This window comes from Tenebrio molitor, chromosome 4 (genome assembly GCF_963966145.1).
Source record: "Tenebrio molitor chromosome 4, icTenMoli1.1, whole genome shotgun sequence".
NCBI lineage: Eukaryota > Metazoa > Arthropoda > Insecta > Coleoptera > Tenebrionidae > Tenebrio > Tenebrio molitor.
This window is the reverse complement of record NC_091049.1, coordinates 12,907,461-12,931,960: the sequence shown is the minus strand read 5'-3', so window position 1 is coordinate 12,931,960 and position 24,500 is coordinate 12,907,461. Positions and strand designations below refer to the sequence as shown.

At 41.0% G+C, this 24,500-nt stretch overlaps 1 protein-coding gene and 1 long non-coding RNA gene across 2 annotated transcripts; one reads left to right on the top strand and one right to left on the bottom strand.

Annotated features, from left to right (window-relative positions):
- Positions 1-732: 732 nt before the first annotated feature.
- On the top strand, positions 733-2,709 carry LOC138129303 (uncharacterized). The gene is made up of 5 exons (XR_011159179.1): positions 733-1,670; positions 1,731-1,871; positions 1,932-2,076; positions 2,139-2,272; positions 2,333-2,709. It is a non-coding gene; the product is annotated as an uncharacterized lncRNA (long non-coding RNA).
- Positions 2,710-2,717: 8 nt separating this feature from the next.
- LOC138129302 (fatty acid-binding protein, adipocyte-like) lies at positions 2,718-3,479 on the bottom strand. Its single transcript, XM_069045603.1, has 4 exons — positions 3,319-3,479; positions 3,091-3,263; positions 2,930-3,034; positions 2,718-2,876 (listed from the first exon to the last, which is right to left on the bottom strand). Exons 1-4 carry the CDS (start codon positions 3,386-3,388, stop codon positions 2,823-2,825), a joined length of 402 nt encoding a protein of 133 aa, XP_068901704.1. The 5' UTR covers positions 3,389-3,479; the 3' UTR covers positions 2,718-2,822.
- Between the last annotated feature and the right edge of the window lie 21,021 nt (positions 3,480-24,500).

Below are 24,500 nucleotides of genomic sequence, written 5' to 3'. Positions count from 1 at the left end.
CTTACACCATGAGCGACGTTGCGGACCAGCATTCAGCAAGTCCCGCCAAGCGTTATGGTTTTCGGGTCTCTCTTGGGGCACAACATGTTAAACGAGGGGCCGCGGGGTCGTGTTCAACGATTGGATGTTAGGAGAAACTAAACCCCTCAAACAGAGAGAGACCCTCGCGATAAGGAGGAATTGACATTACAGCAACTGGAAAATGCAAACGAAACCGCGACAAAGCTTTGTTGACGGAGTAATCTAAGAACACTTTCAGTTTGGGATGGAAAAGTGGTAACAACCAATAACAATACATAACAATAAAACAAAAGAACACAGTCCAGTCGACCCTAGCATATTAGAGCCGGATTATCGACAAGGGCCCCCCCTTGAATAATATGGAGGGCGCCCCGGGACTAAACGATGAAAATACCTAAATGTAGAAGATCCCTGGATAAGGAATAAGCCCGCGCAGATACCTGAAATATAAACTCAATTGGTTGCTACCGGGATGGAAAGTGGAAACTTTCAAATTTTGATTAAAGTGTTGCGTCCCTCGTAATAATTAAAAGGGATCAAAAATGAGGGAGCGCGCTTATAAAAAGTGAAAGCCACAGACCCACGCTAAAACTTGGTGCCCTTTTCTTTTAGGAAAGTTAGTGAACTGTAAAACCAGATTTGACAACAAAAAAAAACGTGATCCGTACAATTTTATAAAATTTACAAAACTAGAACCAGGCGGCCTTACTCTCCTTCACAAGCTTACAAATGTTAAAAGCGTGATACATGGGGATGGTCGAGATAATTGCGGATTTTTATACAATATGGTGGGAACATCAACAACCCACGTGCCACTCATCATCATAGTTAAAATACATTTCGCGCGAAACAGGCATAATTTTAGTACAGCAAACATACCTTGTTCAAAAACAGAAGCTGGGCAGCAACATTTAGCACAGTTCGATAAAAAAAAACAACTAAAATCGCACAATTAGAACACAGAAAAATACACGGTACTTCGGTACTACTCTGCGGTCAAGACCAAAAGTGTCTCCCCAAAAAAACATGGCCGTTCATCCCCTGTCGACTCTCACCCCCGCCCCCCAAGCGGTCGCCGACCGTACCGACACCCGTGCTTCTATAGTTTTTATTGGCGGTTAGTTTGAATTCAAAAGCGGGTATCTCAGTATATTAAGTATAAAGAACGGTAATGACAATGTACCGCTCGAAGACAAAATTGTTTGGAGGAGGAGCACAGCGACTAAATATTGTCTGAGATCGGTGCTTTGTCATTAGCGTTCGTGATGCTTATGAGATTTTTGCGCGATTGAATATTTATTACAAAACATTCCTAACTAGAATGCAATGCGATACAACGCCCTTTACATCGTGTTGCCATAATGTCGATTTTTGTATAGCCTTTCTAAGGCAATCTGCAGACAGTTACCGTCATTGCAGTTTTTGTGTGCAAATATCGCCAGTCATGTTGAAAAGAAGCAGTAAAATGACTGATCTTAGTGATTCCGAAAACTGTAGAAAAACTTGGAATGTGCACCCCACATCACATTCTGAGAAATCCAGAGAACGCTAGGACTAGAAGTCACTCGATTCCTCGAAGTTCAGCTACATTGAAGATTGTGTCGAAAACAAAATTCAATGTGTAATCAAGAAGACAAGGAAAACAAGGGGTATGAAAATTTTGTAAATACAAATATCGTTGCAAGTCCGCTAATATTATTTCATTGCAGCGGCAAGAAATGCCGATTACAAGAGCCGTGTGAGTTTCCAGAAAGTGCTAACATCTTGTCTTCAACTTCTGTCTACATAAATAAAGAATTTTCGAAACCAGCGACCTCAATATGTAATCAAGAAGACAAGGAAAATCCGGGGTATGAAAATTTTCACAATTCTAATGTCGCGGCAAGTCTGCTAATATTGTTTCATTGCAGCGGCAAGGAAGGCCGACGACAAGAGCCGTGTGAGTTTTCAGAAAGTGCTAACAACTTGTCTTGAACTTCTGTCTAAGTACATAAATAAAGAATTTTCGAAACCAACGACCTCGATGTGTAATCAAGAAGATAAGGAAAATTCGGGGTATGACAATTTTGACAATGCTAATGTGGCGGCAACTCCGTTAATGTGTTATTTCATTGCAGCGGCAAGGAAAGTCGACTACGTGTGAGTTTCCAGAAAGTGCTAACATCTTGTCTTCAACTTCTGTCTATATAAATGAAGAATTTTCGAAACCAACGACCTCAATGTTTAATCAAAAAGACAAGGAAAATGCGGGGTATGAAAATTTTAACAATGCCAATGTTGCGTCAAGTTTGCTAATGCTATGTTATTGCAGCGGCAAGGAAAGCCGACTACAAGAGCTTTATGAGTTTCCAGAAAGTGCCCCCACATCTTGTCTTCAACTTCTGTCTACATAAAAATTATTATAATAATCGATTTTGAATAAACTTTACTTACCGTTCTAGAACACCAAAGATTACTTACCGTCCAGTTTATCGTTAGCAACGAGTAAACAGAGCTTACCGTCTTGGAAACAGACGTGGTAAACAAGCAAATAGAATACAATCGCGCAAAAATATTTTTTAAGGCAACAAAACACTTTTTCATTTATTTTGTTTGTTAAATAGAATGCTAATTAAAAGTGAATTCACTCTCAAATCACTATGATCCCGTTATCACCTGATGTAATATTTATTTAAACAAAGATTATAACCCAGCTGTTACTGTATGATGCGATTTTAATTCCATTTATAAGATTTTACTATACAAGACAAATCATTTTTGCAATTAACATGAACCGCATTTAATACATTTCTTAACAATATTTAAATTCTCTTGTAGACTCTCTTGCCTTCTGGACCCTTATCGCCGGACAAGGTCTATAAAAAATAACGTGAGTAGAAAAAGATATTTTCTTGGGCGTTAAACCTACCATAACCAGTTCAGTGTCGGAGAATTTGTACACTCTGGTTCCGACTTTGCCGCTTGGACTTTTTGAGGTCACCGTCAAACTATCGCCGTTGAGTTTGGCCGTGCTCTTCAAATCACAGCAACATAATTTAACCCTGCCGAAGATGCAGATTTAATACTTACTTTGACGGTGATGTTATCAGGCAACGTTTCGTCCACCTCCTCGCCCAATATATATGTCGACGAGGCGTTCTCCACTCCGGAGTCGCTGTTCAATGAAATTTTGTTTCCATCAACGACAACTTCAAGTTTAGGTTTGAGTGCGTCAACTGCTTTGGCTTTATCTTCAGGAATGCCTACGAAAGCAAATTAGTCAATGAATACATGAACTTTGTCTAATATGATTATTACCTAGAGAGATTAGGTACTCCAAAAAATGCTCGTTCTTGACGTGTTGGTATTTTCCTGCGATCTGAACCATGTTTGTCGTTTAATGCCGAAACTTTCAAATTAAACTGCACAGGGCTTGTGGAGGAGCACCGGCTTTTATACGAGTATAATGCGTCATGTTGTTTTTTCAACCAAAATAGATAAGATTTATTTGATTTCGTTATCGTTACATTATATTTGCAAATTGCAACTTATCGTTACATTGATAAAATTTTGACAAATAAAAGTGGAATATGACACTCATCAAAATTTCGTACTTAGAATGACGTTTCTTTGTTTTTACATTTCATCGTCCACGACAGAAATGGAACTTAAAAATTCTTTAGCATTTTTTATTTACTTATTAATAATATGTGAAGTGTTGAATTTTAAAAATCGTCATTTCAATGTTAATTCTATTTTCATCTAGTTGGAGAACTTATACAGATGTCCCAAAAATACCACGCATTTCTTTGAACGTACGTCATTAGGGATGTGATCGAGTGCTGGAAAAATATGTTTTGTAATATCTAGTTGTCAAAGGTGGCTTTCCGGACTGTTTGTCACCATGTAAACAACCTCATAACGGCCGGAGTCCGTTAAGGGTGTCCGTTATGAGCGGGAGCGGCCGTTATGAATGACTAAGTAACTATAGCAACGTAGATCTAAACTTTATTTTTCAACTTTTTACAATAATTAATGTTTAATGTTATGGAACACACCTTGAATTAATCGAAATCCGGATGCCACTAGCAGATGTAGACGAGATTGAAGATGATGCTTCAGAATTTTAACACAAGCGCGATTTTGCAGGGAATAACGATGACCTCACTTGCTCTGGGGCCATTCGGACATCGGGAATATCTTGATCGCGATTTTTTATTAATTTCAGTCGTTGATTTTCAACGGAAAGTAAAGTGTTGAACAAATCTGACAAACAGCAGTAAATGTAGACAAGATCGAAAATGATGCCTCACAATTTTAACACTAACACAAGCGCGATTTTGCAGGGCAATAACGATGACTTCACTTCCGGACATCGGGAATATCTTGATTGCGGTTTTTTATTGATTTCATTCATTTATTTTCAACGGAAAGTTAAGCGTTGAACAAATCTGACAAACAACATTGAAACAATTTTTTTTTCACAAACAACGATTGACATGACGATGTCCTCCGCACACTTATTAATTATTCGGTTTTTTTTGATGGCGTTGAAAAAAATGTATTTCAAAAAGATAATTGTGAACGAATCGCAGAGATATCACAAAAACTATTGTACAATACATGTCCGTTAGGGCCTTTACTGCCTCGGCAGTATTATTCGACTCGCTCTACGAGCTCGTCTCACAAAATCTCTGGCTCGGCAGTAAAGGCTACCCTAACGGACTTCTACTGTAAAATACCATAATGTCCTACTGCGTTGTTATTGAACGATAATGAATAGAGAGTTTTTGCAAACCGTTTTGTCGAATTTAACGTACGTTATTTTCTCGTCGCTAGGCTACAGAAAAATTTGTCGTTGTCGTAAACGTTGAACCAAAGACGTATTACGTTTTTTCTAGTTCGTTGTCGTACGTACGTTAATCGAATCAATTAGAAATTTAATTTTCGAAAAACTGTCGTCTAGTAAGGGTTCCAAGATTAGATTTATAACATTAATGATTTCTCAAAGGATAGGCGCTATCTTCATAAATTTTGATTCGTTGGCCATTTACAAAACTGCTTATAATAATTAATATAATGAATTATTAATTATAATAATTCCATCTCGACATAGCAGTGATTGATATTTAAATTTATCTATTTTATTTATTGTTTATTTATTTTTAAATAAGTTAACGTTTACCGATAAATTAAAACGTTTTGCAAAAACTCTTTTTAAAGACGTACGACATCATCTCTACGACATTAAATGACGTTGTCGTTAAAGTTTAACGGGCATAATCAAACGGTTTGCAAAAACTCTCTTACACAATTTTCTGATACGTTATTAGAGAAATAATCCCCTAAGGCATTATCTTCAGATAACAGGCTCTAGGGCGTTATAAGGTCTTCGTTGCTTAGTTACGACCAAATTTTGACTGATAGGTATAAATTAATCAAATCATTGTCAATCCAAAAACACACGAAACTAGTCGGACATTAAGTTTTGAAGGCACCACGGGTTTCACTCTGCCGACTTCGCGCGTTATCAATCTTATAACACCCTTGATACCTTAATAACTATAATGTCCGACTATGTTGTTATTGAATGATAATGACACAGTTTTCTGATACGTTATGAGAGAAATAATCCCCTAGGGCATTATCTTCAAATAACAGACTCTAGGGCTTATAAGATCGTTATTGCTCAGTTGCGACTAAATTTTTACTGATTGGTATAAATTAATCAAATAATTGTCAATCCAAAAACACATGAAACTAGTCGGACATTAAATTCTGACCCTCTATTTAGGAAATATAATTATGCAATTTGAAAATACTGGGTGCACCAAAATTCGCGGAACAACTCAATGGGGCAATGTCAACTCATGTTAGGAAATTATGAGAAAAATAATTAAAAATATCGATGTCTTTTATATTTGAAGATATGGGGGCATAAAAGGTGCAGCTTTGATATCGTTCATTTTAAATACATATTAAAAAACATTTTGACTATTTGTCTTTTACTAGGCAGTGGTATAATAATGCTGAACGATTGTAATCAGGTTTATTTATTATTATTTTCTTCATTATTTCCACCATTTCCAAGCATAGGCTTTTCTATTAAACAATAATTACATTATACCTTCTAATTTTATTGTCCCTTTGTTGTACAGTGCCAACTCAAGAAAGGGCAGACATCAGGTAAATTAACCACCCCTACTTATATTTATGGAATTAATTATGGTAGTTATAAGACGATTTTCTCTCCTATTGTAAAATGATTTACAATTTAAGTCAAAACTGACTATTTTTCGACGAGGACTTTACCAAATTTCACGTGAAAGTTTCATTCTCCCGGTTACCGGGCGGGTCATCACCACCCTTCCTCCTCAAGGATCGCACCCTCGAGCTACCACCAGAAGATCTCGACCAAAATCAAAGAAAAAGAAAATCGTTATTAAGGGGAGTTTCTCTCAACGAAAACAATAAGTAACAAAAAAAATAAATAACGTAACATGGAGTCCGGGATATTTTGACTTCGGTTGGGGAGGGTCACTGGCTCGGGTATGCGAGTGACGGTAGGTGTTTGCCCCGGAAGACGGGAGAAAGTCGTCACTAGGCACACAGTCTCGCACTGCGTCTGAATCTAGGAGAAAACGTTTGATAGCCCGGAGAGGAGAACTGGGAGCCCTGTACCCGCGGGAGGAAAATAATCTTTTCTCGGTAGGTATGTGTACCACGCGGGGTCTCGAGGTTCTCTTCAAAGGTGACTATGTAAACATACACGACGACAACGAGTTGCTGACGTTCAGTGTCAAACAGGAAAACGAAATTTATCGCATGGTTTTTAGAGTAAAAAGTGCACGAAGTAATATTCAAGCAAACGCGTCGATAAGTGACTTACGTGTCTAGCATGAAAGACTGGGACACTTAAATTTTCGTATGTTGTCCGAAATGGTAAACAAAAACCTCGTCAATGGCGTGCAGCTATCGGAAAACGACGACGTATTTTGCGAACCGTGTCAGATAGAAAAATCACAGCGTAAAGTCTTCAACAAAGTGCGCGAATGGGCTGCGACGAAACCTGGTGAAGTTTTTCACACAGATGTGTGCGCGCCGATGTCTTTGGAATCCCTTGGTGGAGCACGTTGTTACATATTGTTTAAGGACGATACCACAAGTTTTTGCTATGTTAATTTCCTTTGAAATAAGAGCGACGTAGTCAAGAAATTCAAGATGCTCGACAAAATGGTTGAAAGCAAATGTGGACGAAGAATTCACGTCTGAGGTCCGATAATGAAAGAGAATATCAAAACAAATCGCAAGATCACTACCTGAAATCTCGGGGAATCCAAAGAGAAAATACTGTCCTGTATACGCCGGAGCAAAACGGCAGAGCAGAACGCGACAACAAGATCATTGTCCAGAAAGCACGAACGATGATACATGCAAAAAGCCTAACACTCCGCTTATGGGCAGAAGCTAGAAACACAGCAGTGTACCTGATGAATAGCACGGGAAGGAAAGACGCCGTATGAACTCTGGATTGGGCTAAAACCAAACTTAAAACACTTACTTGCGTATTTTTGGCTCCGTAGCGTTTGTTCATATGCCGGAGCAGATGACCACGAAGCTAGAGCCACGCTCAAAGAAGATGCTGTTTTTAGGTTACGATGGAGTATCATCAAATTATCGCGTCTTTGATTCTTTGTCAAAGAAGGTATCTGTTTCGCGTGATGTTGTTTTCAGTGAAACTATTGGAAGCACTAAAAGTGTCGTTAGAAATGAAGATGACGGGGAAATAGTATTTTTGAATGTCGAAGAAGTCGATGAGCGAAAAGAACACGCAGGTGAACGAGAAGAATAGGATGAATTTTAAGAAGCTACCGAAGAAGTTGCAGACCTGGGCATAGAGGAGCTTCAACAAGACACACTGCAACTAACCCTGCGAGATCGAGCGAATCTGCGAGTTCCAACGCGGTTGCAGAAGATAACGTGCCCCTGACGTATACAGAAACTACACAAAGTGCAGATGTACCTCAGTGGATCGACACGATCAACTGTGAGCTCAAAGCTCACCAGGAAAATGGTACCTGATCCTTGGTCGAACAAAATCTCGGAGTCAAAATTATCGACTCTAAATGGGTTTTCAAACTGATGAGGAATCTCGAAGGCGATGTGTACAGATACAAAGCACGACTGTGTGTTCGTTCCCTATTGAAACATTTCTACTTCCTCGACTTTCCCTCGATGATTTTTTTCTCCCTCATTTGGTGTATTGTTGGTTGCCGCATTCCCTCGGATGAAATTTTTGCGGAAAAATACGAAACAAAAATAATGAGAAAAGAAATATTTATGAATCCTACGTTGTGTTTTATTTTTTATTTTGTTTAATTAGGTTCTAACGAGAGGCCGTACCTTCGGAAGATTTTTCCAAATAGAATTAAAACGATTGAGCACACTTCACTTAAATTTTATTTAACAAATAATCAAGTGTGGTGGTGTTTGGTCCCAACAAATTATAGAAATAAATACATGAATTTAATAACAGAAGTTGGTGGAAATTTGACCCAATGAAATTTGACTCGCGGCCCACGAATTGAGATCTGACTCATGAATAAATGACTAAGCTGGACAAATACAGAAGTTTCTGGCGCGAACAGCATAATACGAGTTTGAGATGCGAACTGTGTGATCCGATTTAGATTACAATTAAAATTAAATTTAACCCGACGCGATGCTCTGGAATCTCATAGATCACCCTGGTCTAGTTCGGTGGTCGAAAATAAAAGGGAAAAAGGTTCCAACAGGGCCAAAGGGTACCTCTCTTCACGTGTCAGCTGGCCTAGTTTGGTCGCTGGCCCCCTTGGGGGTGACGCGGCTAATTTTGTGCTCTTACGCCGGACCACAGCTAATTGAGTGCGACGGACACTGGCGGTAGCTTCCCGAACTCGAGACTCCAAAACATACATAATGAATGAAAATGTTTTATAATGATTTTATACTAGTTCCCCTTGACGAGAGCACGTTTCCCCAATCGGTAAATGCAAGAAGATCACATACTTGGCGATAAAGAAATTAATACAAGATTCTAAAGAGTCACGTGGTCATCAGATACTCAAAGAAAATAATATAATCTTTACTTTAGAACGATAAACAACTAAATGCTGTTTGACTAATTAAATCACGACTACAAATAATGTACAAGAAGTAGAGAAATAATTTACCTTATAAATGTAAAGCACGTGGTCACAAAATGGCTGCTGGAAGTACTGAACGTACCTCCGGCTACTTTGGAGATCAAACCCCGAGTGAATCAAAAACCCTTGTTTTCCGTTCCGCATTCGGTTTTATCATTTCTTGCGCACCCCACTTTCGCAACCCCTACTTGACCAAAGTGACCAATCCGCTCGGTTCTACTTTACGCCGACCGCGACACCCTTTCGATATCTCTAGAACTTTTGAAATTACAGTTTCCGTTTTCCACCATTATTTTAAATGTTTAAATTTAGACTTTTGTTAGGACCAGACCGAATGTACAAATTTGTTGTTGAATTAGAACCCTGAAAAAGAACACTAAATTACTGACTCTATACACTAATAAACCTCAACATCAAGAAACAAACACAATTAAAAATGGAACAAACAGAATTAAACAGGAACACTGAATTACCGACTCTATACAATAATAAAAATGAGCACCAAGAATTAGACAGAATTAAAACAACAAACCGTTACACTATCCATTTGTCTTGAAATATTACGTCCAGATATTGGCGCACTTGTATTCCAAAATGGGGTGGTGCCCCATCTTGTTGAAACCATACTGTCTCAGCTGGGATATTTCTATCTTCATAGTTTACGAATATTTGTCTAAGTCGAGGAATAACTTGTTGCAAAAGTTGTAGATATTTTGCGGATGTCAAATTACCATCAATGAAGAAATGGCCTATAATATTACGACCAATGATGCCACACCAAACATTAATTTTTTGTGGACGTTGTGTGTGAACTTCCTCCATTGAATGCCGGTTAACATGTCCATTTAAACAAAAGGTGTATTCATCAGAAAAGAGCACATGGTTGATGAAATTGTCATCCTGGTTTACCTTGTTCAACATTATTTCACAAAACTCAGTTCGACGATTAAAGTCATCTTCAGCTAATTCATGGAGCAACTGAATTTTGAAAGGATGAAATTTCTCACGTTTCATAATTTTTTGAATTGATCGTCTGCTCATGTTGTGGTTCAATGCTAATTACTGAACTGAAGTTTTGGGATTTTCTATCACATAACCCCACGTTACTTTACTATCAAACCCCACAACTTCCTGAATGTCGCCTAGCTCCCATGGGGTCGTACCTACAACATTGTAACTTTGACTCATCCGAAACCTAGCGACACATTGAAAACCGAGTTTAATTCAACAAAACAAAAATTACAATATCACAAATGTAAGTAGCAACATAAGTAACGACACCTTCTTTCCGTGACTATGAGTGTTACAATCGCGTTCTAGGCTAAGCAAAATGGCGGGTAAAGTACCGCTAGAAAATGGTAACAAAAAATGGACGCACGTGAGTCAGCCGATGGCTACTAATTTCGGAAACTAACTAATTGCCTGAAAATTGCACCTCCCGGGAGAAACTTAGGGGATAAGACTTAAAATTAGCAACTGGGTGCTTCTTGAGAGAAACAACATGCAACAAAATAATATCTACAAACATACCCTCTACCACGTGGTCCTGGTACGCTAAACACCATGAACGCGGGTTAAACCGTATAATTTTCGAATCGAATACAAAATATCTACCCGAGACGACAGCGGAGTTGATTCCCTTTCAGCTCGAGGTATTCGAAATCTTGGATCTCTCTTAGCACCCTGGATTCTTTTCGAAACAAAAAAACACACCCTCACACGTCGGAACCTGCCAAAAAGTGGCCTTTGTCCCCCTATCTACCCTCTACCTGCAATCTTGCCAACTCCGCCCTTAGTTCCTAGTCTGTCCAGTAGTACTTCGGTTTTTTTTTGGCGCGGAATTTTAAATTTAAACTGTGTCACTACACATCTTAGGGTATACAATTTTCATCCTGCGCGTGGTTTCCTTCACGACAATCTTTTGAGCTTGTTTTTTATATGCAGCCTGAAAGAGAGACGTTTTAAATTATCGCTGCAATTTTTGTACAAATTAAACCATAATTAAATTGATTGCAGTATGTTATTGGAGAAGTTGCTGCTTCATATTCCTCGCCCAAACAGTAGAGACCATCCATGTTTTTATTTAAATGTAGCCAGGACTAACGTGCAGCTGTTTTGCCCGCTTCATAGTACGTTCGGTGGACAAAAAAAAACTGGGACAAAAATGACAACTGTACAAATCCAAATTTGCCCCGTTTAATTCAGGCTTGGTAACAAATAGGTTAACTGTGGTATGATAACATAAGACAAGAATACCACAAAACAGTATTTGTGTTAACGTTTAACTCGTTAGCAATTGCTCGTATGGTAATACCCTCCCCAAGGCGGTGTCTAATTAGATGTTTTTGGAATTCAGTTAGATTCGGGATTACAGCTGACAGGATAACTGTCAACTGTGATTGTAAAAGTCAGTTTTAACCGTACCGTACCGTACATATGTGTCATAATTATAATCTTCTCCGCCACAAATTTGATTTATTCAACACCAACGTCCAGGAAATAAAGAGAATCATGAGTTCAGACAATTAACCACTAGGTATGGGACATGCATTTTAATACTGTTTATAAATTCCATTTATTCTGTTTTTTTTTCTTTTTAATACTAACCCCAATAATTGGATTTAATCTGTAGGGACTTAATTAATAATAATTAATAATAATAATAATAACGCTCTTGTTGCAGTGGACAAAATTTTACTACTACCTCTACATATAAGGTTAGGGCAATTCGTCAAGGCTCTATACTAGATCATTCTGCAGAGTCATTTCTCCACATACGATCAATGTTTCGAAAAATATCAGATGCCAAAATAAAAGCAGACGTATTTACAGGACCGCAGATTCGACAAATGTTAACATTTTTTTGGAAGAAAAAGGTTACTCGTGGAAAATTTTCTTAACAACCATAAAACTGACAATTACAAACAACTTGTTGAAAATTTGCTTCAGAGCTATTACTAACTTGGATGTAGGATGTCGATAAAACTGCATTATTTGGTTTCCATTTGAAGTTCTTTAGACCAAATTTGGGAACAGTTAGCAAAGAAGACGGTGAGCGGTTCCATCAGGACATCCAAGACATGGAAACGCGATATTAAGGACACTGGGATACTGCCATGATGGGAGATTACATGTGGGGCTTAGTTGATATGGCGTTAGTTTTCAAACCTGTTAATTTATGTTTATTACTACCATTTATTAACTAAAAATTTTAAATAGAAGTTTGTTATTCTTTTGTTTGTGGCTAAAACCAAATTTATTTTTATACATTTTTTTGTCTCGGTGGTAAATCAAGACAACAGCAGTAGTATCCCAAATAGTTGGTTCACTGCCACAATTCCATCGTACACTCTTACCCTAATAACATCAATCCCTACAACATCATTTGCGGCATAAATGTTGTCACCCACTGAAGCCGAATCGAACCGAACCAAATCGAACCGAAAATATTAGACCGAACCGAAAATATTAGGCCGAACCGAATCGAATCCCTATGCGCCCACTTGTTCGTACCTTCGTGCAAGTTAATCGAGTTGTGATGTTGTTATTTTAATGACAGCTTTGTTTTAACTCATTTAAAAAATGTCGAGCTCTGAAGACGATGTTATGATCGTAGTGACTTTATTAGCCGCCGATGAAGATGAACCAAAAAAAAAAAAGAAAAGAAACTTTTGGGTACATCCCATTAACGAAAAAAGGCAACAGTTTGGCGAAGCTCTTTGCTGATTTACTGGCAGATGAAAAAAAAATTTTCCAGTACTTTCGAATGGGATTTGACAAATTTACGGTGTTGCTCAATTTGATTGAAGAAAAAATCACTTTTAAAAATACAAACTTTCGTTGATAGATACGTGAAAAGGAAGGATTAGCAGTTTGTCTGCGGTAAGTACAACTGATTTTTATTATTACAAAATAGGTAAAACATTAACTAATACCAGTATTACAACAGGGTCCAAGTACGGTTACTACGTAATGATTCAATTTCTGCTTCATGTATAATTTGCGAAATTCTCGCTTTTACTTCCACTTGCAACTCTGGAAAAAGGTTCGAACAATCTCTTCGGCGGACCCGAAATATTAAGACAAGTGATCTTTTTTTGCTTCCTTTTTATTGTCCAAATATTCCTTTAATACGGTAGCCGCCGATGGAGTTGATGGAGCCATTGACGAGTATAGCCTTTTTCCTGTTCTTGAACTGGCTGATCCTCTAGCTGGCGATGACGATGGTCCGACTAACGATGGTCCAACTGATGGTAGTCCAACTGATGATGGTTCAGCTGCTGGTGAGGCGGGTGGACAAAATATATCATGTGAACTGCCAGTGTCGACAGACTCAGTCTCTACAGTTTCTCCTATTTCTTCTTGCTCCGTAGTTACCACAAATTCATTTACAGTACTGTAATTTGACCGTTGCTGTCGAGGTGCAGATACCGGGAGTAAAAATTCCATCTGCTTTTCGTACTTCCATGGTTTAATCTTTACAGCTGCCTGTCCACTTTTTGTCTGTCTCTTTTTCCTAGATTTCAGGCAAATCACGAAGAGGTCCCCATCGCTTCTTGCATTTTTCATCTATAAATAACATTTTCCTACTACGTATCTAGAAAGTTTCATCTACTGCCCTAGCAACACACTTGTAATCGAAAGTGAATCCTATCTTGCGTGTGGTTGCTAGCTACGAAAGTAAAATACTTACGCGACTAGGAGATTCCTTACGGGACGAGGAGAATTTATTTTATTTTGTGACAATTTCGATTGAGGTACCCAAATCATTAAATGGAAAACAGCAACACATTTTATAATAATATGTAGTTTAATTAGTTCAATTGAATACAACAAAGGAAAATTAATCTACTTATTCACATTTATTGTGATTTATGAATTGTTGGAAAGTTAGGTTATATCGCTCACCCGACTTGACAGGCGACAATGAGCCTAACGTAATTCCAGCGGCTCTTTCAATTCCGTCACATTCCATATTTTGCGGGAAGACTTGTTGCATAAATACCAATAACCGCAAACTATCAAACTAACATTATTACGGATTACACGCACTTACACAATTCACGCCGTTTGAAGACGAAAAATAAAATGTTTGTAAAAGCTGTTGCTATGGTTTTTACTTCCAAGATCCAAGGACGGTCGCGATACGGCACGATTTTTGCTATTTTTTTTTAACATTATAAAATGTTGGTGCTTCGTAGTAGGAAAAATTGAATACAATACACGATGCGCAAGTTTCTTCTTTCACCGCGGAGGTTTCACGGCCCTCGGCTGTCGCCTCGGGTCTTGAACTACCTCCTTGGCAAAAAAAGTTCACTTACGCATCTGGTAATGTAAATAACTATTTTTTTATTTATAGTGGGTCACTACTCACTAGTGTTGTATGTTGTTTTAGGTTTTTGGCAACTGGGAACACCTTTAGAACATTGCCGAAAGCCTACTTAAGTTGACGAAATAATAAATTCGCTTCCGAATTATTCGGCTGGGTCGCTCAAGCAAGCGATCCAGCCGAATATTTCATATAGTTCGATCCGGTTCGGTTCGGTTCGATTGACAAATGTGCGGACTGTGATTTAAAAACATGTAATTTGTTTGTTCCGAATTTTTGCGGTTCGATTCGGTTCGGTTTGATTCAGCTCAGTGGGTGACAAGCCAAAAGCGGTGAAGATATAATTTTTTAAATTGTATATACAGGGTTATTTTAAATGATTGTAGTCCAAGCAGGCCATGCCCATGAACTGTCAATTTTTGTCGCTGTCCCTGTCATTTTTTATGTGAAAAGTGCGGTGATGAGGATTTTATTTATTTTTACTTTTTTTAAATTAACGATTGAATCCAAAGATATGGGGTCATATGCATAAACCATTAGCAAATGCTTTTACTTGTATTAGTAAGAGACAGAAATACATGAACTCTATTAGATAGAAAAAGACAAATATATAGTATAAGCAAATGCTTATTCTTATTCATACTACCCATTGAGTTGTTTTGCAACCAATTCTAAACATATTGAGTTGTTTTGCACCCAATTTAACTCCTGTGTGTGAATGGTGTTTACTGACTTATTTACATCATTTTAATGTTTTTTTATGTAGAGCGGCAACCATAAATTTTACATTCAGATTTTAAGCCTACTTGGACTACAATCATTTAGAATAACCCTGTATAATTATCTAGATAGTGTTGGTACCTACTTTTTAAGATGCGGCAAATATGCTTATTAGAACTTGGTTATTAGAATGCTGGTGGAAGTTAAAGAAACAGTTAAAGAAATGAAAAAGACTGAGAATGACAGTTTGAACACCACCCCTTCACAGCCACTTAAGAAATTTAAAAAATTAATTGAATATAATATGATGCTGGAGAGTGATGAAAATAGTCGAAAACAACTTGTAATTATTTTAAACAAATATTTATTTCAGAGCAATGGAGTAACATCTTTTATACTTATCAATTGTAGGAAGCGGTGTTCTATTTACTGGGAGGGTCTTCTGCTAACGAAAACCTTAAAAGAGGATTGTGTAGAATATTTGCCAATAAACTGGCGACAAAATGTCGGGAAGATTTATGGAAATTCAAATTACAGACCACTATTTTGAAGTGTAGGTAAAAATTTGGTTCCGTCAAGCTCAACTGTGGTACAAGAGAGAACAAGAAAATAATATTACTCCTACTACTTAATAAGCGTTAAAACCTTTTTATTCTTTTTTTGACGGTTATAGAAAAAATAGTGTTTGTATTTCGTGGCAAAATTCGTGTTTCGCATTTAATACAAAAATAACTATTTTTTTCGAATTTGCGTCTCTAATAGGCCTATGATTGTATTCAAGTTGGAGTCGTTTATGGCTCTCTATTAGCGCACTCGTGGTTTAATAGATCTCTAAGAAAAAAATGTATCAATATTTCAGTGTATTATTGTTATTGTCATTTACACCAAAAAACTTCCAATATTAACGTTCAAACTCTACTTTTTAACATATTTTCAGATAGAGTTACATCCGTTACCTTGAATTACCAATTAATACAAAATTCCCTAGAATTTGGGTGCAAATTCGAAAAAATAACATAAAAAACTCGTTTTATAAGGGCATTGGCGCACTCGTCCCATAGAAAACTCCCCTACGCCTCGTTCCCTACACCTGCGCCAAATCAACCGTTATAAAAAAAAAACAAACAAATTAAACTTGTTCTTTAATATACTACATATTATGTTGTCACAGGTGTATTTATTAACCCATGTAAAACTGTTCAGATGTGTTTCAAAATATCTACTTCATATAGGAACGAAAACGAAATAAGTCAGAGGTTTCGTAGAAGTGTCAGTAACGTTTCAGTATTATCTAAATATGTGTTTCTTGAATGTGTCCCATGCAATGTATTCTATGAAATGTTTCTCAGGGTGGACATCTTCCGTTACTGAGATCTTTATGCAACATAAATTGAAACAAAAACTTGAATGTTTCAAGTTTTATTGCGACCGTTCAGAGACATTTAAGAAACGAATTTTTGCTTTGTGGGTTAACTACCTTAAAAATGGACCCGAAGGGCTTTTGTTCCCAAACAATATGCAATTTTTTTAAATTATTAAGTTGTCTCCCTCATAGTAGTGCAGCTGCTGAACGTCTGCTTTCACAACTAAGTTTCATAAAAACAAAACATATTTAGGAACAAACTAAATATAGACAGTTGTGATGCACTTCTTTTAACCAAAGAATTGTTAACGAACCAATGCTGTTATGACTGGGTACCGCCAAATGACCTGATTAATGTGATAAAATTAGAGTTTTTTTTTTGTGAATGCATTTTTTGTTTTTTTTTTACTTATTATAATATCTTATTTTATATTGAAATTTTATGTTATTGTGTTAAGTAAATACGGTGGACAAATAAAACTGGGACACTTAAAATTTAATCTACGCAAATCAGACCATTGATTTGTCAGTGTCTATATAATATGTCGTACCAAAGTTAACCTATTTGTGATAAAGCCGTAATTAAACTATGCAAATTTGTAAATTTTGACTTATGTGATTGTCATTTTTGTCCCAGTTTTATTTGTCCATCGACTGTATATTTTGCTGCTTGTGTAATTCAGATTTATCACTACCTGATGTCACTGTCATTGTCAGTGTCAGATAAGTGAAATAATTCGATTTCAGTCAGTAAATCTATACCTAATGCCCCCTCTAATGTTACTGTTATCCAAAAACAATGTTATTCTTTATTTTCAAGGTTTATTGTGGGTTGTAACACTGTAGTGCTTAGATATGTTTACGAGGGGATATTGATAAGTACTGTTACGTTATAAATTACGCTCCCGAAACTGGGCAACCCTGTTACCGGTTACAAATCCGGAATGTTCAGGGGTATAACGAACAAGTCGTGGCTTCGCCCGCGTCCCACATTGATGATCGTGCGTTCGTTCCCCCGAGTTGCAAAAATTCAAAAACTGGCGACTTTGTCAAAAACCGATTCAATTTCCCGAACGGAACGACATCACGGTGGTAGGTCTTCTTCGTCGCGTGGACGGCGCGAAGATCTAGTGCAAAAGTAAGGAATTAAATCCGCAACTAGGCGTTCGACCACTCTTGGTCTTCCGTGCGTGAGGTTCCAAATCCGCCGCAGCGCTATGGCGCCGAGTACCTCGACCGTTCAACTTCGGCCCTCCAGAGGACACTCGCCCCTAGTGAACCTCACCACGATTCTCCCTCTTTCGCCTCGGACCGCCCGCGCACCACGCCGACGACCACGCTACCGTTCTCCGGGTCCTTAACCTTGACGACACGACGTCCGAAAATACAACTTTCGTCCCTTGCGAACTAGAAACTCCTCGGATTCACGAAACGCAACAACCAGACAGAAAAATGGAAACGCAAAACGCAACGACTCACTTGTCACCCCCAAATGTTGACCACGCGACCGTTCGCTCTTCGACACCGAGCCGAACCGGTGAAAAAAAAAAATCGCGAAAGTGACCTGCCGCACTCCCAACCAACCTCCCAAAGACTCGAAAAAAAAAACAAACTGAAGATTGTCCTGGTGACTGCGAACTACGATTGAACGTTATTCATTCGAGCTCGTGTCGGAACCGCCGTCGGAGTCTTCATACTCAGTGAACTCCGGGAAACTGGAATCACGATCGTCCTCGCTCTCGCGTGTGTGATCTGGCTTGAGGTCCTTTACATGCCATTTGCCTTTTTACCGAGGCGCTCCGTGATTGTAAACGGTCCTACGAATGGTTTTGCCAATTTGGCGCTAAAATGTTTGGTGCCATCGGTTGTCGGATAGGATCGTTTCCAAACCAGATCACCCACCGCATATTCAACTTCCCGACGCTTCGCATCGTAGTACCGTTTCGCTCTATCCCGGTATCTGTTAATGAGTCCCGTTACCACGCGCCGTACTTTGTCCAACTTGGACTCCGTCACTTGTTCCCCAAGTGGGTTTGCTTCCGCACCGTCGTCCAGCGATTCCCGCGTCCTTCGCAGTTCATGTCCCGTGCCGTGGTCTATCATTTTGTTTCCGAAATTTAGAAGGTACGGAGTCTGTTTGGTAGCCTCGTGTTTGGCCGTTCTTAAGGCGCACGCGACGCGATCTAAATTTTCGTCCCATTTCCGTTGATCCTGATCCGTATACGAGACGATCAGTGACTTCATGGTCCGGTTCACCCGTTCCGTGGGGTTGTTCTGAAGAGTGTATAGAGAATTATAATACGGTTTCACTCCGTAATTATTTAAAAAGTTTTGGAATTCACGACTCCTTCCGAACTGTACCCCATTATCCACGATAATGAACTCCGGAACTCCGAACATTAAGAACACTCTTCGCTCTATCTCGTCTATGACCTTGCGTGCTGTTGGCGATCGGACCGGTACGAATAATGGAAATTTGCTGAAATAGTCCGTGATGACTAGCACGTACTCGTGGCCGTTCGTACTTCGTGGTAGAGGACCAAACAGATCTGCGCTAATCATTTGCCACGGGTGGGAAATTTCGGGACGAGAACCCATGGTTCCGGCTGGTGGCCGTTGTTCCGGTTTGACACTGGCGCAGATCTCCGGACGTAACGACACACGTCCGCTCTCATCCGGGGCCAAGTATGGCTGCCGTGGATCTTATGATATGTTTTATAGACGCCGAGGTGTCCACCCGTGGCTGCGTCGTCATGATACCGTTTGAGCAGCTCATCTCGCGAACCCTTCGGTACCACCCACTTCCACTGCGGGTCGAGCTCCCCGTCACGACGTTTAACCCTCTTGAAGACGTGACCGTCACGCACTCTAAAGTTCGGATACTTCAATGGATTCTCGGTAATTTTTTGAATTAGCTGCTCGATAAATTTGTCACCCTTTCTTTTGTGACAAATAACAGATAACGTGCTCCTGACCGTTGATGTTCTGCGTGAGCACCGCCCCGATTCCGACGTCGCTTGTATCGCACTGGAGAGTAAAGGGATGATCAAAATCTGGGCACGACAAAATCGGCGCGTTGACCAAGGCGTTTTTGACGTCTGTGAACGCTTGCTCACACTCCACAGTAAAGGTGAAACGCGTACTTTTCCTTGTCAAGTTGGTGAGCGGCGCCACCATGGTCGAAAAATTCGGCACGAACCGTCGTTACCAACTCATCATCCCTATCAGACGACGGACATCGCGAACACCCTTCGGCGGAGGCATGTCGACGACAGCACTGACCTTAGCCGGGTCAACGTTGAGACCCCGTCGGTTTACTACATAGCCCAAATAGCGGAGTTCTGGCTTGCAGAACTCACATTTTGACTCCTTTAAGGTCAGTCCTGCCTCCGACAGCTTGTCGAAAACGGTCTTCAAAATTCTTCGATGTGTCTCGAAATCCGGCGTACTGATTATGATATCATCAAGATACGCGAACACGTAGGGTTCTAAATCGGGAGTGAACAATTTATCCACCAGAGCTTGAAACGTGCCGGGCGCCGAATGTAACCCAAAGGGCCTCCGCCTGAATTGAAATTGTCCGCGTTCCGGTATTGAAAAAGCCGTCAAAGGCCTGCTACCCTCCTCCAAGGGGACCTCCCAGTAAGCGCTTCTGATATCTAAGCTGGAGAGATATTTTGCGTTCCCCAAATTGTTTAAAATGTGGGAGATGTTGGGTACAGGATAACACATCCTCTTAGACCTGGCATTCACCCCGCGGAAGTCAATCACGAACCGATAGGAGCCGTCCTTCTTTGGTACCATGAGGTACGGTGAGTTCCACTCCGACTCGGCCCTTTCTATGACTCCCAGCTTCAACATCTCATCGACCTCTTTGTCTATGAGACGCTGGATGAAGGGGCTGACGCGGTAGTTTCGAGCCCGCACCGGTTTCGCACCCTCGATCAACGTAATTTTGTGTTGCACAACGTTTGTACAACCCAAAAGCGTGTTTTTAGTCCGGTTAAAATATTCCTTGACGGAACTCTCCAAGTCCGATTTTTGTACCGCCGTTAAGTCGTCTTTCGTCATCAAATGGTTTATCAGCGGTGGTAACAAGGTAACGTCGGCCTGCGAGTCCGCGAACTCCCACGTTAGGTGGCGCAAATTAGGCACGATGCCCATGCCGATCCAGAACTCGATCCCCAGGATCATCTCGTGGCGTACATCGGGCACCACTAACACCTCGAAAATGCCCACCCTTGATTCTAACGTCACCGGGACGTTCACCGCTCCTATGCAAGAAATTTCCGACGCGGACGCGAGGGTACAACTATCTATCCTTGTAGAATGTAACTGGAAACCCAGCACTCGCAATTTCTGCCACCCGGCTTATCCGACGAAGACGCGGTTCGCCCCCGAATCCAGTAGCGCTGTGAATTCGCAACCACAAACGCTAACCTTCAGCTGTGAACTCTCATCCTTCCTAGAGCTTGCAAAAAGGTAATTCAAAGCCGCTTTGGCCGAGTTTATTATGGAGGGCAACGCGCGACCTAATTGAGCTGTCCCCCGGACCCGTTTCCCAGATCCCGTGTGCAATTTGGACAGTTCGTGATGGTATAGTCCGGTTTACCGCACCCGAAACACTTAATTTTCCTTGCGTACTGGCAATCGCGAACTTCGTGGCCCGTTTTCTTGCAACGGGGACAAGTAATTTCCTCCGGACGAGAGGTAGTGACCTTTGGTGCCGTTGACGCATTTGCCGCACGGTCCTTGTGTGATTGCACTCTCCGCTGAGCGTCTACATGCTGATCAATGCTGAAACGATTTGCGTCCAAACGGCGGCACAACCGGTACAACTCGTCTGGAGTGTCGACTTCCTTGTCCCACAGTCGATCCTGGTAATAAGGATCGCGGTCATCTTCTTCGGGAACGGCAGCGGTCGCGGTAAGTAACTTTCTAGCTGCTCGAAACGTGCGAGAAACATGCCGATGCTCTGACCACCCGTCTGACGATATCTCAGAAGATTTTCGCGCGCCGTATCCGAGTAACCGATTGGTAAGAACTCCTCCTTCAACCGATCACATAAGTCCGGCCAACTGGACACGCGGTTTTCGACCATGCGGTACCAAATTAAGGCATCGCCTTTGAATAATAATTTGGCGTGTCTCAGAAGGTCGTCCTGTCGCAGGCCGAGGGAGGCACACCTCTCGTTCACTTCCACAATGAAGTCGAAGACGGCGAGGTCATTGCACCTGTCCCCCTTGAACACGATGCTCCAGCTCCCTATCTCCTGGCCCCAGTTATGGTAACTCCTGGACGGGGTTTGTTCGACCACTCGCTCGGTTCGTCGCGGGGAAGAAGTCGCGCCAAACTCTGGTGGTCCCGAACGCATGGACAGCTCTGGGGTTTTCGCAAGGAACTTCACACGAGTTGTGAAGCTGTCTATGGCCCGATTTAGGTCAGCAGTCAGTTCCCCCTTCGCCTCCACCTGCGGTCCCGGTTCCGCCGCGAATCGACTCAACCGCTTCCTCAAATGAGCGATCTTTGTTGCTATCGTGCTGTTGTTGGCCTCGTCCAACACCCTCGCTAAAAGTTCCTGAATTTCTGTCAGAATTTCGGAGCACCGTTTCATTTCGTACTTGGGGTCCAATCTTGGGCCCGTTTCAAACAAAAACCGCTGCTCTCTAGCGCAAGATAGTATTTGAGATTGTGCACCAGCTTGTCAACTCCGTCCGCGTCCGTGACTTTCGTCCCACGGGCCGACAGCTCATGAGTTAATTCCTCGCGAGAGAGGCGTTCCGGTGTAATAATCAGCTCCATGGCCGCGTATACTAACAACCGCTTGCGAACAATACAAGAGTTTTCGTACGGGAACCAGAGAACAAACAGATCGTTCACCACTCACCCCCTGCCAGTGACACGACGATGACGCCTGCAGGTCCTGGAGGTAACGATGTGAACTCCCGGTCCTTCTGCTCGTCTCTCCTCAAGATTGGGTCGGCTTTTCGGGTCAGTTAGGTTGTCAGGTTCCAAGTGTGTTCCAGATGAAAAACAAAAGAAGAAATTAGACAAAGTCACGATCGGCTCCGCTCACAGGAAATCGAAGCAACGTCACTGTCCCAGACGAGCGCTATCAGCTTGATGAGGTTACGCGCAGCTTTTCGAGGCAACTGAGCTACCAACCCCCATCGTTGAACACCACATTCACACTGGAATAAGTCCCCCCGTGTCCAGTCCCTCGTATTGTATCACACCGGGACGTTAAGAGATTTTAGAGCAGGAAGTACAACATCAACTCGAAACCGGTGTCATTGAAAAATGTGAAAGTGCGTGGTTGTCACCTATTGTACTAGTGCCGAAACCCGACGGAAGTACCCGACTGTGTCGACTACCGGAAGATGAACGAAATAACTACCGCCGACACATGCCCGTTGCCCCGATTAGAGGACTTACTGAATTCCACGGGTCAATCCAATGTCATTTCCACTATGGACTTGTGGAGTGGTTATCATCAGGTGCAGGTACACGAACCCGACCGTGATGAGACTCTTTTATCACCAGCTTTGGTACCTACCATTTCCTCCGCCTCCCTTTCGGACTAAGGAACGCACCCGCCACCTTCCAAAGGTTAATGGACAAATTTAAAGCTGGCCTGAAGGATGTGAGAATTCTGGTCTACCTGGATGACATTATTGTATTATTATCATCTGACTTCGAAAGTCACATGAGCGACCGAAAGCAGCAGTTCAATCTTCGAATGAACAGACACAAGTGCCGTTTTGCATGTAACGAAGTAAAATATTTGGGTCACATCATATCCGCTAATGGCATCCAAGTTAGACCCGATAAAGTGACTGCCGTAACATCTCGTCCTGCCCCGAAAAACGTAAAGCAACTTCTGACGTTCTGGCAAACCTGTAATAAGTACCGAAGGTTTATACCTGGTTTTGCAAATCTCGCCCGGCCATTGACAGAGCTAACCAAGCGGGATGCTGTTTGGAAATGGGACATATCAGATCGAGGCTTTTGACAAATTAAAGCAATCTTTGACCACAGCCCCGGTCCTTCGCTATGCCTAACCAGGTCAACCTTACAAATTAAGAACCGATTCTAGTGGTCACGTCCTCGGAGCAGTATTACTCCAGGGGGAGGGACACGATGAACGTCCAATTGAATACGCCAGCCGTTTATTATCAGCTGCTGAGCGTTAGTTTGGGCTGTACAACGTTTTCGTGGATATAGGTTTAGAAGAAACTTCCGCAATTGTTATCACCGACCACCAACCTCTTAAGTGGCTGATGTCATTTAAATCGCCTAGTGGACGCTTAGCACGTTGGGCACTACAGTTGCAACCGTATCAGCTAACTATAGAATACACACCAGGTAAGGCGAACGTCGTCGCAGATACGCTCTCCCGCCCTCGCACCAGGAAGAGAATGTACACGTCAATCTCGTCTCCATCGACCTTTCGGTAAAAGAACCAGAACAACTACGACAAGAACAGCTGAATGACCCAGTATTACGGAAAATCATATCGGTGTTCGAAACTGAAAACGCTGAGGAAGCTTCCAGGTGGACATTCCAAGGATATCTCCTCACTCAAGGAGTTCTATATCGCTATTCACCCGACGACGATACCGAAGAACCACAATTGGTAGTAGCTACTGGTAGTCGAGAACATATCCTGCAAAAACTTCACGGCTCTCCCGAAGCTTGTCATTTTGGGGCCGACCATACCTACTACAAGATACTGGCCAGGGATGCGACAATACATCCGGGATTACGTGTACGTGAAGAATTGTGCGGCCTGTCAAGGTTATAAGGCCAGGAATCAAAAACCTGCCGGATTACTCCAAACTCCAGAGATGTGCCAACGCTTCGAAGTAATATTGAAACGTTTCGACTTCCTTAACTTTTCCTC

Bases quoted from the DNA above. Each gene is read 5' to 3' on its own strand.
- LOC138129302 (XM_069045603.1), bottom strand. From the start codon at position 3,388: ATGGTTCAGATCGCAGGAAAATACCAACACGTCAAGAACGAGCATTTT. The intron at 3,035-3,090 runs GTAAGTATTAAA...TGTGATTTGAAG, and splicing joins CTGATAACATCACCGTCAAA to AGCACGGCCAAACTCAACGG. The intron at 2,877-2,929 runs GTAGGTTTAACG...TATTTTTTATAG, and splicing joins CCGACACTGAACTGGTTATG to ACCTTGTCCGGCGATAAGGG.